The sequence below is a fragment of the Diadema setosum genome, chromosome 7, assembly GCF_964275005.1.
Source record: "Diadema setosum chromosome 7, eeDiaSeto1, whole genome shotgun sequence".
NCBI classification, from domain to species: Eukaryota; Metazoa; Echinodermata; class Echinoidea; order Diadematoida; family Diadematidae; genus Diadema; species Diadema setosum.
The window spans coordinates 9,015,465-9,030,027 of record NC_092691.1 but is presented as its reverse complement, the minus strand read 5'-3'; the positions used below and the strand labels follow the sequence as shown (position 1 = coordinate 9,030,027).

Genomic DNA, 14,563 nt, shown 5'->3' with positions numbered 1-14,563 from the left:
TGTGATGGACGCCGCCGCCGCCGCGCCGGCGACTTCATAAATACCGTGCTACCCTCCCGCTAGCCGCAGCTCCACGCATATTTCAGCTCATCTCTGTCGACTGTGACAAGTTTCTACTCCACAATTCCCAAGCTCATGCGAGGTACTCGCAGCAGAATAAGTCCTGAATTAATAGAGTGTCAGTTAAATCAGGGTGGTGGGTTAAATAGTGTTATAAATTACCACTGAGTATCACGTCTGTAACTGGCCCGTACTAAATTTACTCCTGCTGCTGCCTGTTGGAGGCACGATTGGCGATTTTCACTTTTTACCACGGTGTGGCTGCATGAGCGGTCTGCAACTACAACGTCGGTCTCGCTGCATCAGTGATCTGTTGAACTTGAACTTGTGTGAAGCCTACTGTCCGGATTCTGTAGACACCCTAGCTATCGTTGAAGAAAGGCAGTCAGCGCCAGTAAATCTAAAAGGCAACAACTGCAAAGTCAGCAAAGTTTCAACCACCTTTAAAATGTCTGGTAAGTTGTGTTTTACGTTGATGTCGTTTGATCTAACAATATTCTATGCCACACCTGCACACAAGACCAGTCACAGCCACAGCACAGCCACAGCACAGGTTCAGTTCTCTAGGTGCCCTATAACTAACCTGTAGACTCTACTTCTAATTTCTATGCAGGCCCTGATGTTAGATCCAATACTCCGTTAGAAAGTTGAAAGCCCTGTGAAAGGGTGTGTACAGATGAGGATTTAGTCAGAAACCACGATGTCGACAAAGAGCATTTCTAAGCCTAGGCTAAGGGGTGTCAAAGAGCATTTCTAAGCCATGCCTATCAAAAATTAATTTGATAAAAATTGGTTTTGAAATGGCTGAGATAGATGTGTCTATCCAAAAAGTGACAAAAACAATGTGAAACAAAGAAATCCTAATATAAATAGGGTGTCTAGATCTAGGCCTAAGGGCGTGGCCTGTCGCCTTTTTATATATTATTATCATTTTTTTGATATCTCAGCCATTTGAAATCCGATTTTCATCAAATAAACGTTGAATCCTTCTTAAAATTACATGCTCTTTCATATTCTATAGAAGAGGTTTCTCATTAATCATCTCACTTAGTAGGAATGTTCAAAACATGATTCAGTGAATCCCCACCTCAACCAGTAGGGATTCCTACTGAACATACAGGCCCAAGTATCATTCCTGTCTAACGATGAAATGCAATTGAAGGAATGTTATTCATTTTCCAATACCGGTATGCAGTCCCACAAAGTTTGAGCTGAAGTAGCCCAAGAGAGAAAGAGATACACAACTGTACTAGTATCCATGGTCGGCGCGGCGCTATAGTAAGGTGTACGCGCACGCTAGCACTGTGCAAATTATGCCCTGCGCCGGAAGTGCCCTTGCTACGAAGTGCACTAAATCTTGACGAAAAAGCCACATCCGGGTACTTTTTACGTCATTGGCGATAGCGAATTGTGTGGTACAATTGTATCTATAAAGTTAGACAGAAAGATCTGTCTGTAGGTAAGGAAAAAAAAATACATATTATCGTCAGGGATAGGCCTATGTTCCACAGAGACTAGATTGGATTTATCTGTCTTCTGGCTTCATGGAATCTCCTCCTTTGCTATTTAATTAATGAAAAAAAATATGCAAACCATGAGAGCTAGAAATTAGGTCAAATTACAATGTACATCACCTGGACCTGGCTCTACTAAGTGCGTACCAAGGTACGAGATTCCTCCCTGCCAAGGTTCAACTGTGCGCGAAAGCATGCAGAATCCTAGCCCGACCAGACGCTGTTAATACGCTACGCGAATACAGCGTCTGACCAGCGAGCGGGCACCTTCAAAGTGGGGAACCACAACACAACTACAAAACTTATGAAAATTTATACGTTCTTTATAAACAATGTACACGTTACCAAAGGTTACTCACCTTAAGTGCATGCTTGTATTACAGAAGGTTCGTAAGTCCATTGAGAGCCCTCGTGATAAGTCCGTGGAACCAAAAAATGATACTTTCTGGCGGATTCCCTAACACCGTCGCGGTTCATCGTTGCAGAATTCAAAATGGCGCCTTGATCTCTGCGGAAACCTTTTGCGTGCGTGCGATGCGCTGCTTGAGTGTTGGTGTAGCAGCACGGTCGACAGCGCGACCTTTTGAAAGGGCATTCAGATCATGTGACCTCCCGAATACTGGAAATGGCCTGGCGTGAAAGACGATGTACTGTTCATGAACCGTTCACACATGCTGCATATAACCATCAATTTAGGTAAGTTATTGAATCTAAATTTCAATACTCATAGCATAGATATGAAGTCTCATTATCATTTTGTTCGTCAGATGAGTTTGAAGTGGCAATAAAATTATCTAAAGTATCAAAATTCAATCCGATCGCATGCGATCGTTGGACCCTCTTCGTGTTTGGAGCTTCGTTGGTACAGCCCTGTCGCGCTACGTATGTACAGCGGCGACTGGGCTGTGTATAGTTAGCAGAATCCTAGCCCGACCAGACACTGTTCAGTGTTACGCTATGCGAAAACAGCGTCTGACGAGCACGGCATGCAGCCTCGAAGTGAGGAACCTCAACACAACTACAAAACTTAGGAACATGTGTACTTTTCTCCTTTAAACAGAATACTTTACTCGCGTTAAATGCATGTTTCTATTACAGAAGAATAGTTCGCCACACTGGGTCCATGGAGACCACTTGCGATAAGTCCGTGGAACAAATAAATGACACTTTCTGGCGCAATTCCTGACCGTCGGGCTTCGTCGTTGCAGGATTCAAAATGGCGCCTTGACTTATGCGCATGCGTGACCGGATGTGCTCCAGAGCGAGCGCGTGTGCGTTGAAAGTGTCGAACAAACCTTGGCGTCTGCTACACAATAACCGTGGTATGGAGCTCAATGTTCCTCGCCCGACCAGACGCCAGCCGCCGCCAAGCCCAGTACAGTTTATAGCTGTATACTAGTAACCATGCGTACGCTGCATGCTTGAGTGTAGCAGCACGGTCGACAGCGCGACCTTTTGAAAGGGCATTCACATCACGTGACCACCCGATATCTAAGCTTGGCCTGGCGTGAAAGATTGTGTACGGTGTGGACATGCTGGATATGATGATCAATTTCGGTAAGTTTCATTACGTACATTTGAATATATATAGCATCAGATGTAGAGTAAATATTGAAGAGTATACTCGATGAGTTTGAGGTGACAAAAATGATCGTAAGTATCAAAAGTCAAAGATATCGTGATACGATTACGTCGCTCTCCTAGTGATTGGTGGTCGCGCGCGTACAGCCCTGTCGCGACGTACCATGTACAGCGACTGGGCTGTGTATAGCTAGCAGAATCCAGGTTTCTACATGTAGCACTAGCAGGCGGTCAAATTTTGAACAGCACTTGTTGTGGTCCAATTAGTTAGGTCTGGATCTTGATGTACAGTGTACTATAGTAATCTACTGTACAGGACCTTGTGGTATAGGACACCGGATGGCATACTCATACATGTACTTGCCAACTCTACCGCTTTGGGCGGTAGACTACCGCTTTTTGGAGGTTTTGACCGGCTACTGATTTTCTCTTCTGATCTACCGATTTTGTAGCAAACCTACCATAAAATGAAATGGAAGTCATATTTTGCCTTCATTGTGCGTTGATTCCCTAAAATAAGCTAGTAATTAGAATACTAATAATAATTTCAAGGATCTCGTTCCTCAAAAATACCGTATTCAGCCTTCTAATATGCACACATGTATGCACACTGCAGTGGCGCACTAGTCTCTATCATATCTACGTGCGTGCAAGACTTACTGTACACGTGTACGTGTACACCGTAGTTAGAACCACGCGTACCGGTAATAGTAATGTTCTGGTAGCTCACGTTCTGCAAGAGTGAATACTACGAATGGAAACCCTCCCAAACACTGCAGAAGACAGCAAAGTCTGCCACATACAGGAATCTCACAGCCAGGTCATCTGCTAATTAATTTAGATTTGGTGAGGGCAACATTATGTCTTATTCATCAAACTAGCTCCACAATAGAAAGTACACTATAAGGGGATAAATTATTTGCCAATTGATATATTTGATTACTTTTTCACATATGCTTAGCCTACAAAAATTATTTACCAATATGTCTGATTTTATTTTTATATGCATAGTCTACAAAATAGTTCATAGATTTACATGGATTACCAAGAACCCTTTAAAAAGGTTTAAAAAGCATGCACCAAGTCTCATATTTTGATATTGAAAAACAAAAAAAGTCCACACCGTGGAAGGGGGGACACCCCCCTCCCACACCCTCCCCCCCCCCCCCCCTTCGAGCGCAAGCGCGCTCGGGCATGGTCGCTTCGCTTCCTCACAAAATCTACCTCTTCAGGTTTTCAAATTGTTGGCAAGTATGCATACTTGCCAACTCTACCGCATTTGGCAGGAGACTACCGCTTTTGAAAGATTTCATTAGCATTCAAGCTAGCGCTGCTCGCATAGGCATCTTGGATTCTACCGCTTTCTCAAATGAAAATGTTGGCAAGTATGGGATGGGAGAGGGTGCACTGGTACTTGCATTGTAAGTTGAAACGGAGATGACTTTCCTCAATCTTTGGGCTTTGAAAACCTAGATGTGGGGATATTACTGTTAAGTTAATAATGACTTCATTTGGAAGCTGGCTCCAAATAAGGGTTGCTTATCACCCTCCCCCCCCCCCAAAAAAAAAAAAAAAAAATATTATATTTGATGGATAAGGGATCGTCAGTGGATGAGAAGACTACTACAGGATGTGATGTCACGTGTACAATGAAGAAAATTCAAAATATTGTCACTTTCCTTGCATGATAAAAGAACACTTGACTTTTCTCTTTCTGAAGGCAAGGGAAAATAATAATGCCCTTCACATACATGTCTACGTCAGTAACGAGTAAAGGGAATGTGAACTTCTTTCAAAAATGAATTTTGTGTAATTCTCTTTAAATTTCCTTATATTTTTGTACGCATGTGACATCATACACTGTTGTAGTCTTCTCATCCAGTGGTGACTGTGCAGAAACTTTCCCTTGAACTTGCACTGACATGTTCTACTAAATATTTTGCTTAACATTCTCTCAATCCCCTGTAGTAGTATTACAGTGAACATGTCCTTTAAAAGCATTGAGGTCAAATGCACTTTAAAGCCTACATCTGTATGTACATGTATAAGGCTCATGGAGGATTTTTTTTTTCTTGAAACTTTCTAGAAGGTGGAATGTTGCTCCTTATTGAGCGGTCATTGTGACTGCGTTTCGATGGACCAGCAAAAATCAAATCTTGTGGTCGTTGGCCACATTAGGCAGGTGGTCACTGTTCAGGGGCTCTTAATTACGCATGGTGCACATGATCTATCATAGTGCATGTTTTCTCTGCCATCACGGTGGTCACTCTAGCAGATGGTCACTATAGCAGGTTTTACATTGTACATTGTGTGGTATTGAGCCGAGTATTTTTTTTTTTTTTTTTTTTTTTTTTGGTGGGGGAATCTCTTCATCTCAAATTAGAAAGTCTTTTCATGACACTGCTGATTTTCCCTTCCCTTCTCAGTTCAGCTCTTTCAATTTTCTTTAGTGCCTCTGCCACAAAGTGTCTTCGGAGGCATTATGTTTTTGGGTAGTCTGTCTGTTCGTCCGTCTGTAATCAATTTTGTGGACAGCGTATAACTTTAAAAAAAAAAAAGGTTTGAGGTATCCAATGAAACTTGCCACGTATCAATGTATGAGTGGACGAAGTTGTTCCTGGGTCAACTAAAATAACTAACAATCAATGTAAACACACTTTAACACCATTATGGTTACGGAAAATTGACCGATTGATTGTTTTTTTTTTTTGTGATTTTCAGCTGCATTTTCAAGGTCATTGCCAATAAGAGTACAAACGATTTATGATGTGTTTTACTTGTTTGGTGCTATTACAGACTACATCCCAGAAGATACCATTGTGTCTTGGCACTTCATCTACACTGTATGATTTATCACAATTTGAAATGTGCTCAAAATCTCACATGTCATTTTACATGAATTTTTGGATGTTTATGACCATTTTCGAATGCATAAACCAGCTACAAAATTTTGTACATGTATTAAACATTTCGGTAACAAAAACTTTTTTGTAACCCATGAAAATATCTATAGGTAAATGTCTATCAATACACTAAAATTGGTGTCGCTCCTCGATGGGACGAGTGGTGATTTGTGACCTTGAACTTGGCAACTTTTTGAAAAAAATCCAACTGTGAGGGCGCCCTACTAGAAAACAGTGCAAACTTATGGGCCGATTTTTGGTAGGTCTGTAGAGCAAGTCAGAGTCTTTAAATATGCATGATATTGGGTTCTAAGCTAATTAATTGAATTCTGAAGTTATGAGCTTCCAAACATGCACCCCAAAACATTAACTTTGACGCTTAACACTCTTTTCGGTGACCTCCTGCGCAATAATGGATCTGGTGGACATTGTATAGTGATATCCCCACCATAATATGTTGTGCATGTTAGGATCATAAAGTTCTTCCAGTTTACAGAAAATGAGCAATGTACATGTAACTCGTCTAACTTGGCTGCAGCAGTCAATCAAAAATAGCAAATTTTATTTAAACTTGATTGTTCGACCACGCATTGGTTGCTAAGGGAGGCTGTATCTTAGCAACCGTTTGACCTTGGGGCAAAATATTTCAAAATCTTCCGTCAGACATTTGGGGGAACATTTGGTGCAAGTTTAAAGAAAATTGTAGGGGGTCCGGTCAGGTTAACAGCATTGGTTGATTTGACATGGATTGACCCGCCTATCAACTTTTTAGTGCACATATTTACATGTACAGCAAAACTTAACCACATTCAAAATGATCATCTTCATTGTGAAATGAAAGAGTTAGTACCGGGTACCTCCATTGCACAGTTGCAATGCAATATGTTGACTCAGCTGAAAAAGAAAAAAAAAAAAAGAAGATTACTGTGGCCCAAAACACAAGTGTACAAAATCAATGTACCTGCACAGAATGTAGTCAGAATTTGTTTCATGTCATTCAATGCTCAAGCAGTCAAACATACAATGTACTTCAAGGCTAAACAGGTTATTTTTTTTTTTTATGACTCAATATGAGAAGAATCTGCATGCTGTACAGTCAGAAAATTATATTACTATCTTTTTTTTTGTTTATTTTTGTTTTGTTTTGTTTTGTTTTTTACTTGAGAACATTGATCTCTACATTCAGAAGCCAAATAACTAGTTTGTCGGGTTTCCTGAGTGTTTTTGTATTTTCTGAAGGAATACATGTAGATCATGAAACCAATGATTGGCAGTACAATGTATATTAAATGCTCTCTCCTTGGGCTCCACTAAAATTCTCTTTAATTCGCCCCATCGACTCTGATACAAATTTCCTGTTTGGGTTTTCATAGTGAATTTTAAAAATGTGTGGTAAAATATTAGAACGTGCATTTTCACCTCATGTAACTATCCTCAGAAACATTTTATCTCTTCTTCTGAGTACAGTGTATTCAGACCTACTATTTACATGTATGATAACCTGTTCGACCTACATTCATTGCCCCTGTGTCATTGATGTGACCTCCAGAGCCTGTCAAAGAATGCAGTACAAGTGTATAATGAGTTCACCAGGCTTTTGTGTACTAGACTCTGACTAATACCATTACAGAGCTTTACTGGGAAAGCCCTGAAAGTCAGTAGAAGGTCAGGCTGTACTATCTGAGCGTGCGTGCGTAATGGAAGCAATGCCCGCCTGTCATTCACACTGAAGTGCCAATCAGTCTATATAAGTACGTGCAGTTTCACAGGGGCACAGTCGTCTTTCAGTGACTGAACTTTGTGGTATAATTGATGAACTTCTCTGGAAAGAACTGGTTACTACGTACTCATTGTGCACATGTACAGTAGCATAGTGTTGCATCATACTGTACAAATTCAAAGACTTTCAAGTTGAATGTTCTGTCTCGCGAGAGAAGGTGTTGAGATCAACCGTCAAAATCACATTTGTGCCCTAGAGCTTTGATACATTTGGTTTAGGAGGTAAGTTGATTTCATGGATTTAATGCTTTGGAATCCATATTCCATGTCTATGTCTGTATCATGATACAGTGTATTCTATTTCTGTCAGCAATGTGTGTAGTCTGCTAACTGGTGCCAAATGTGTGGATCTGGGCCCCATTTCATTACAGATGTTAGGATAGCAACTCTTGCTGGAATTGCAACTTCCAATAGCAACAGCCATTCAGAAAGCTGGATTCTTGTTGTTATCATGACAATTGACGTTCCAGCAAGAGTTGTCATATCAACTTTTTATGGAATGGGTCCCTACAAATTGTATGTTCTTGAGCAGTATAGCACCACTTGCGAATGTACCGGTACATCATGTACACAGTATGTGTACACTCATACTGTTTACAGGTGAAAGTATCATACAGATTGTATGTCATTGAGGAAGGTTGTGATAGCCATTAATATGTTATTGCCTATTTGTAATGTTTTTCTGTTTTGATTTTATGTTTCTCTCTTTTACTTTTACTCTTTTTTTTTTCTTTTTTTTTTTGGGGGGGGGGGGGGGTATCATCCAGCCCAGTCTGTATTGTCACATTCTATTAAAGATACAGGTGACACTCATTTTGAAAAAGGTACGTTATGTTGTACAAGTGTACATGGTAATTTACAAGTTTAAGCTACCATGTACAGTAATTGCAATTGAATGACAAATTGCTCTTCATCCATCAATGTGAATAACAATCAGTTATTCAGTGTTTTAAAGAGCAGCCATGATAGGAATTATCTATAGGCAAATAACAACACTCGAGTTGGACTTGAAATACCTGTACTAGCCTCCTGTTTGCCATATACAGTACAGGCAATAATCCACTGCACGAGACTTCCGAACTTCTACCTGCTAGCCAGTAACGGTTCTGATCAGGACTTTATAGCATGCTTCACAACCTTTTTCAGCTGAGGCCCACTTCGACCCCTATATATATATTATTATTATTATTTATTTATTTATTTTTTTTTTTGAATACAAATGAGGCCCTTGTAGGATTGAATATGAGTCTCTTTTGGTTCATTTTTGGCTGATATTATGGACAACCTGCAACCTTCACAGCCGATCCAGTGGGCCACGGCCCACTGGTTGAGAAGTGCGGCCATATCTATAGCACAGACATGGAGAAAATGTATGCATTGTGTAAACACTGCGATTCTAGAAACTTCAATTTATCAGATTTAGATCATATTGTGGTACACTGTAAAGTGTGCAGAACCTTGTACACGTATCACAAGTTTTGTGTACATCAGTCATGTACAAGTCTGTATGTATGAAGCATAGATATTTCTGATACTGGTATGATAATAGTAGCATTTGATAAATGTACATTTTGTAATTGGGCAGAATGAACTTGTTGTTTTACCTACTTACAACACACACTAGTATCGTACACACAAACACCCATGTGTTTAGAACACTCTCTACAACTAAAACCAAATACACATCATAGCATTCGCATCCTGGTGGGAAGACTGAACAACTTTGCAGCTGCAGCACACAGGATGTATGGTGTATTTTAAAAGTAGTGTGTGGTAATGGTAGTGATAACTTTGCAGCTGCAGCACACAGGATGTATGGTGTATTTTAAAAGTAGTGTGTGGTAATGGTAGTGATGATTTTACAGGAATGTTACGTTTTTTACATCTGACACGGTATACGTAGTGTGTATCGATCATTTGCCCATCCCCTCTATGGCTAAGACCCTTGGTGGGTCTGATCCAAAAATAGTGTTCACTTGGACTAAATTTTCATATTGACACTTGTATTTCATGTTATATATCATATAAAAGCTGAGAATCTGCAGTTTTCAGAAAAGTACGTGTCCAATATATTTGACGTCAGACTTTTCCGTAAATTAGCGGTAAAACATGAAAAGCGCCCTCTTTGCGCGACGGGACGGACTTTACATTTTCAAGTAATTTGCACAAAAACTACAAAAGTAGGGGAAACATCAATTCTTATAATAGAGTACCCTTCCTAGGAGCAATTCATATCTGTTATTCATTTTTCTCATTATAGTTAAATTTTGGGTCAAAATCTTCATTTTTTCTTGAAAAAACATGTTTTTCAGTACTTTGACACAAAATTATTATTTTTTCTGTATGATAGACTTGAGTTTGGTCACTCATATTCCATAATGTATCAATGAATTAGTGGGGCTCTATATCCATGACACTAAATTAAATAATTCTCTATTCATAAGAAAATTATAATTGTCCAACATAATGTCCGTCCCGTCGCGCGACGGGACGGACTTTATATAATGGTAGGCGCGACGGGACGGACTGCACATGTAAACAATGGTAGGTGCGACGGGACAGAATTTTTATACCATAATGGGCTAGAAAAAGAGTGTCCGTAACTTGGAACAGAATAAAAAGACTACAATGTAATTGGCAAACTTGTGAAAAGAGTAACCATTGTATGTGGTCAAAGGAAGGTATCAGTGTAAAAGCTCAATCTTCATCTCAACCAATACTGTACTCTCCCTTAAAGTTTGATGTTCTGCTGATTTGTAGTTGCATTCATTTTACATGTACATGAATAGACTTTTACTGTTTGGAGTAATGTACTAAGATCTATGCTTACTTTTTGTTTCATATTTGTCCATGATGTAATTCACCAACTTATTTTTAGTAAGGCAATTCCCATTTAGACATTGAAAAAAAATAATTGTAAATTACAAATGCACAGTCTACTCTGGTAGTCAATACTGCATTAGATAAACCTGAGTCTCTTGTTCATGTGTTCTAACTGTATTTTTTTTTTTAATTGAGATTAATATTTACATATGTATCAATATGCACATTCTTACCATGTCTGAGAAATGGGGAAGAAAAATTGCCACAAAAAGTTTATGAGAAAAATGGGAAAAAAGCATTCTTAGACAATTGTTTGCATTTCAATACTGAAACATTGATTTTGAGCATGCCCATGTTGGAATGCACATGGGGAATTGACAATTCAAAATTCTTTAAAAAATACATACTGTAAACCTGTTTCAATTCTTAGACACTTCTGACATACAAGCTAAAAAAAAATACAATTTATGTAAAAAAGAAATGTCCACAATATTACTGCAACTCAAAAAAGAGGTGAAGTTTTAAAACTGAAAAATTACAGCATGGTTGTCAAAAACTGTGATCCTAATATATGATGCTCAACCCCTTGTGGATGGAAATTGAAAAAAAAAACAGCATCTGGATACTAAGATTATCACAAAATTACTTCCCCAAAATGATTTGCCACTACTCTGAGTGGCGTTGTTGCTGCTGAAAACTTGTATAGACTTTATAGCAGTCAGTCAAATCGTGGAGGTAGAATCAAAGCTTGTGCAAATGACGTGCAACGTATGAGTCTCATTTTCACTCATAACAAAAAAATATGTTTCTGGGAAAAATATAATCAAGGATTACTATACCATAAGTGTAAGGATTTTTTTGTGATGGAAATCTTTAACTATAATAGTGATAACTGTTACTGAAATTTTCAATCATTTCTCAGTAGTTTAAATCTTGGTGCTCTACACTAAAATGTTATAAAACTGTGTTAACCACAGGTTTGAACACATTTTGATGAAAATTAGTCAGTGTTGAAAATTTCCCATTCGTTTTGTACATAGTGCATATCGTTACGTCCCGTTGCGCTATGGGACGGAATTCAACACCTTTCGAGGAAATTACTTAAAAACTATAATATATTAGATCTGTATGTTAGCTCTTTTGTTGAAGTAATGTAGGGAATAGTAGCAAACAATGCCACATAGCATGGCAAGTCTGGCTCATCAACGTTGATACAATTCTCCTTTGAATTTTGTTTAAAAAAACAGTGATTTTTTTAATTCTGTCCCGTCACGCCAGTAAAATTTTTGGTTCCATGGAAACAAAACAAATGTCTGCCTTGTTTATAGTGCACTTTCATGCTGTCATGTAAGCTTGATACATATGGCTGCTATAATGCTAACATTTCTTTTTGTGAGCAAAAAATTCTCTTAAATTCCATCTCATTGCTGTCCCTTGATTTTTTGGATCAGACTCAGAGGTACATTTTTGTTTTTCTCGCTGGAAATTGGAAAAAAAAAATGGAAGAGAAAATGAAGAGTATCCACAGTTGCCAAGATCGTCATTAAAGACAGCCTTTGCATTGGTGATCAAATCTTGGTGGAAAGATTCAATCTTTGGGCAAATGAAATGCCATTGCAACATTATCATTCATGAAAAGTAATTTTCCTCGAGAAAGAAAATCAAGGATTACCATACCAAAAGTGTAAGAATTCTTGTAAAATGAGAATTTTTGGCCTTATGATAATAATTGTTGATCAAATTTTTCAGCATTCATTAGCAGTTTGAATCTTGGTGTGCTTAATCTACACTAAGATGTTATAAAACTGTGTTTTCCAAAGTTTAAATACATTTTGATGAAAATTAGCCGATTCTCTAGAATTTCCCATTCGTTGTGTACATAGTTCATTTTTGTCCGTCCCGTCGCGCGACGGGACGGATTTCAACAGCTTTTGAGAAAATCACCTAAAAAATAAAATCTATTAGATCTAGATGTTTCTCTATTTGTGGAAGTAATGTTTGGAACATTGACAAACAAACACCACATGACATGGTCTGTATTGCTCATTAACTTTGAATTAATTCTCCTTTGAATTTTCTTCACAAAAACCAGTGATTTTTTCAGTCCGTCCCGTCGCGCTTATAAAATTTGTTGTTGCCATGGAAACAAAACAGATGCCGATCTTGTCCATAGTGCAGTGTGATGTCTTCATGTAAGCTTAACACATTTGTAGTAATAAATGGCTGCTAACACTTAAACTTTTTTTGTTTTAAATAAAAAACCCATTCAAATTCCGTCCCGTCGCGCTCCCTTGATTTTTGGATCAGACCCTGTAGTGCATGTACAATGTAACTTACTTGTACACGGGTGTCCGAATACTTTCAAGTCACATGCTCGTTGCAAATTTAAAACACATGACAATATTAACTCTGATGCTGACAATATTGTGACGTGCATGCATACGTACCTCTGTTTATTATTACTGTACTCCAAAATAATGAATTTAACCACTCACGGAATTGTCAGGAAGTCACTATTTGTGAAAAATTAGACTCGTTAAATATGCTGTAATGCTGTATACAGTGCTTTGTACTCAGTAACTGACATACAACATAATACAACTGTACACTGAGAGAGAGAGAGAAAGAGAGAGAGAGAGGTTTCAAGTACGTACAATGGTACAAAGAAATTTCTTCTACTTGCCCAATTATGGAGATTCGGGCAAGGATATCACATACAGGCAGATGCCCTCTTTTTAAAGGGACTGTGCAGTACTGGTTGAGGTGACGATTCAGCTTATAATCATTTTTATTAGAAATCCAATCAGGATTGTTACTGAATGTCAGATATTAAATAGTATCATAGTAACAATTCCTGTGACTGCGAGCATATTCTCAAGACAGAAGATCAGAATGTGGTTCTGTTTAGCAAGGTGCACAACCATGGCCTTTCCCTTTTGATATGTCCAGATGAGACCATAAGATTACTCATCTCTTTCTGCATAAATTTGATACATGTCCTTGCATTATTTTTTCTTTGCTCAGAAATCAAGGAGCCAGCCAACATGCCTGCTGAAGAGACTAAAGCAGTTGACGCTCAGTCCAATGTCATCAACCGTGTGGCCGCACTCCCAATGGTCAGCTCCACTCTGACCCAGGTCACCAATGCCTACAACTGGACCAAGGACAAGAACAGCCTGGTCAAGTACACCCTGGAAATGGCAGAGAGTACTGTTGCTATGGCAGCCACCACAGCCAAGCCTGTTGTGGACCGCCTGGAAGGCCCTCGTGAGTGTTTTGCTGGTTTATATGTTTTGCTGGTTTATGTGTTTTGGCCCTTTCAGGTCAACTGACAAAACATGCAATGTAGGACACCATAACTACATATTCCAGAATGAAGTAAAATATTACCTCAAAGAATCATGTGTTTTCAATTTTCAGTTTGTGTAGCAGTCTACATGGTGGCTTATGAAGTGTGCCTCAAGGCAGCGACAAACTATAGATGTACATTGTATTACTGTATAAGCTGTTATTTTCACGAGGGTTTAATTTTCGTGAATTTTGCGAGGGTTTAATTTTCGTGAATTTCACGAATCACAGTTTGACCGCCAATTTTTAGAACGCATGAAAATGTCATGCGCTAGTAAAGGTAATACAATGTAGTACGCTTATGATGGACTCTGTGTCAGTTCGTGAAAACAACATCTTGCAAAAATATTCGCGAAAATATCTGTATGCGAAAATAGCAGCGTATACAGTATCCGGTGTTCAGCAATCATGTAGCTCAGCAAATTTGTTTTCAGTCTTGACATTCCGGCCCCTACACATGTTTTTGCCATCAACCCTCTTCCATTGTTCCTGATCTTGTGATACCATATTTAACAGTACAGTTTGTACTTCGTACAGTCATAGGAGCAAATTTTG

At 38.8% G+C, this 14,563-nt stretch overlaps 1 protein-coding gene across 1 annotated transcript in view; it reads left to right on the top strand.

Moving 5' to 3' along the window:
- Nucleotides 1-398: 398 nt before the first annotated feature.
- Nucleotides 399-14,563, top strand: part of LOC140230777 (perilipin-2-like) — a 31,252-nt gene continuing 17,087 nt past the window's right edge. The window contains 2 exon segments of the mRNA XM_072310917.1: nt 399-515; nt 13,685-13,927. Coding sequence (XP_072167018.1) covers nt 509-515; nt 13,685-13,927 — 250 coding nt within the window. The 5' untranslated portion in view covers nt 399-508.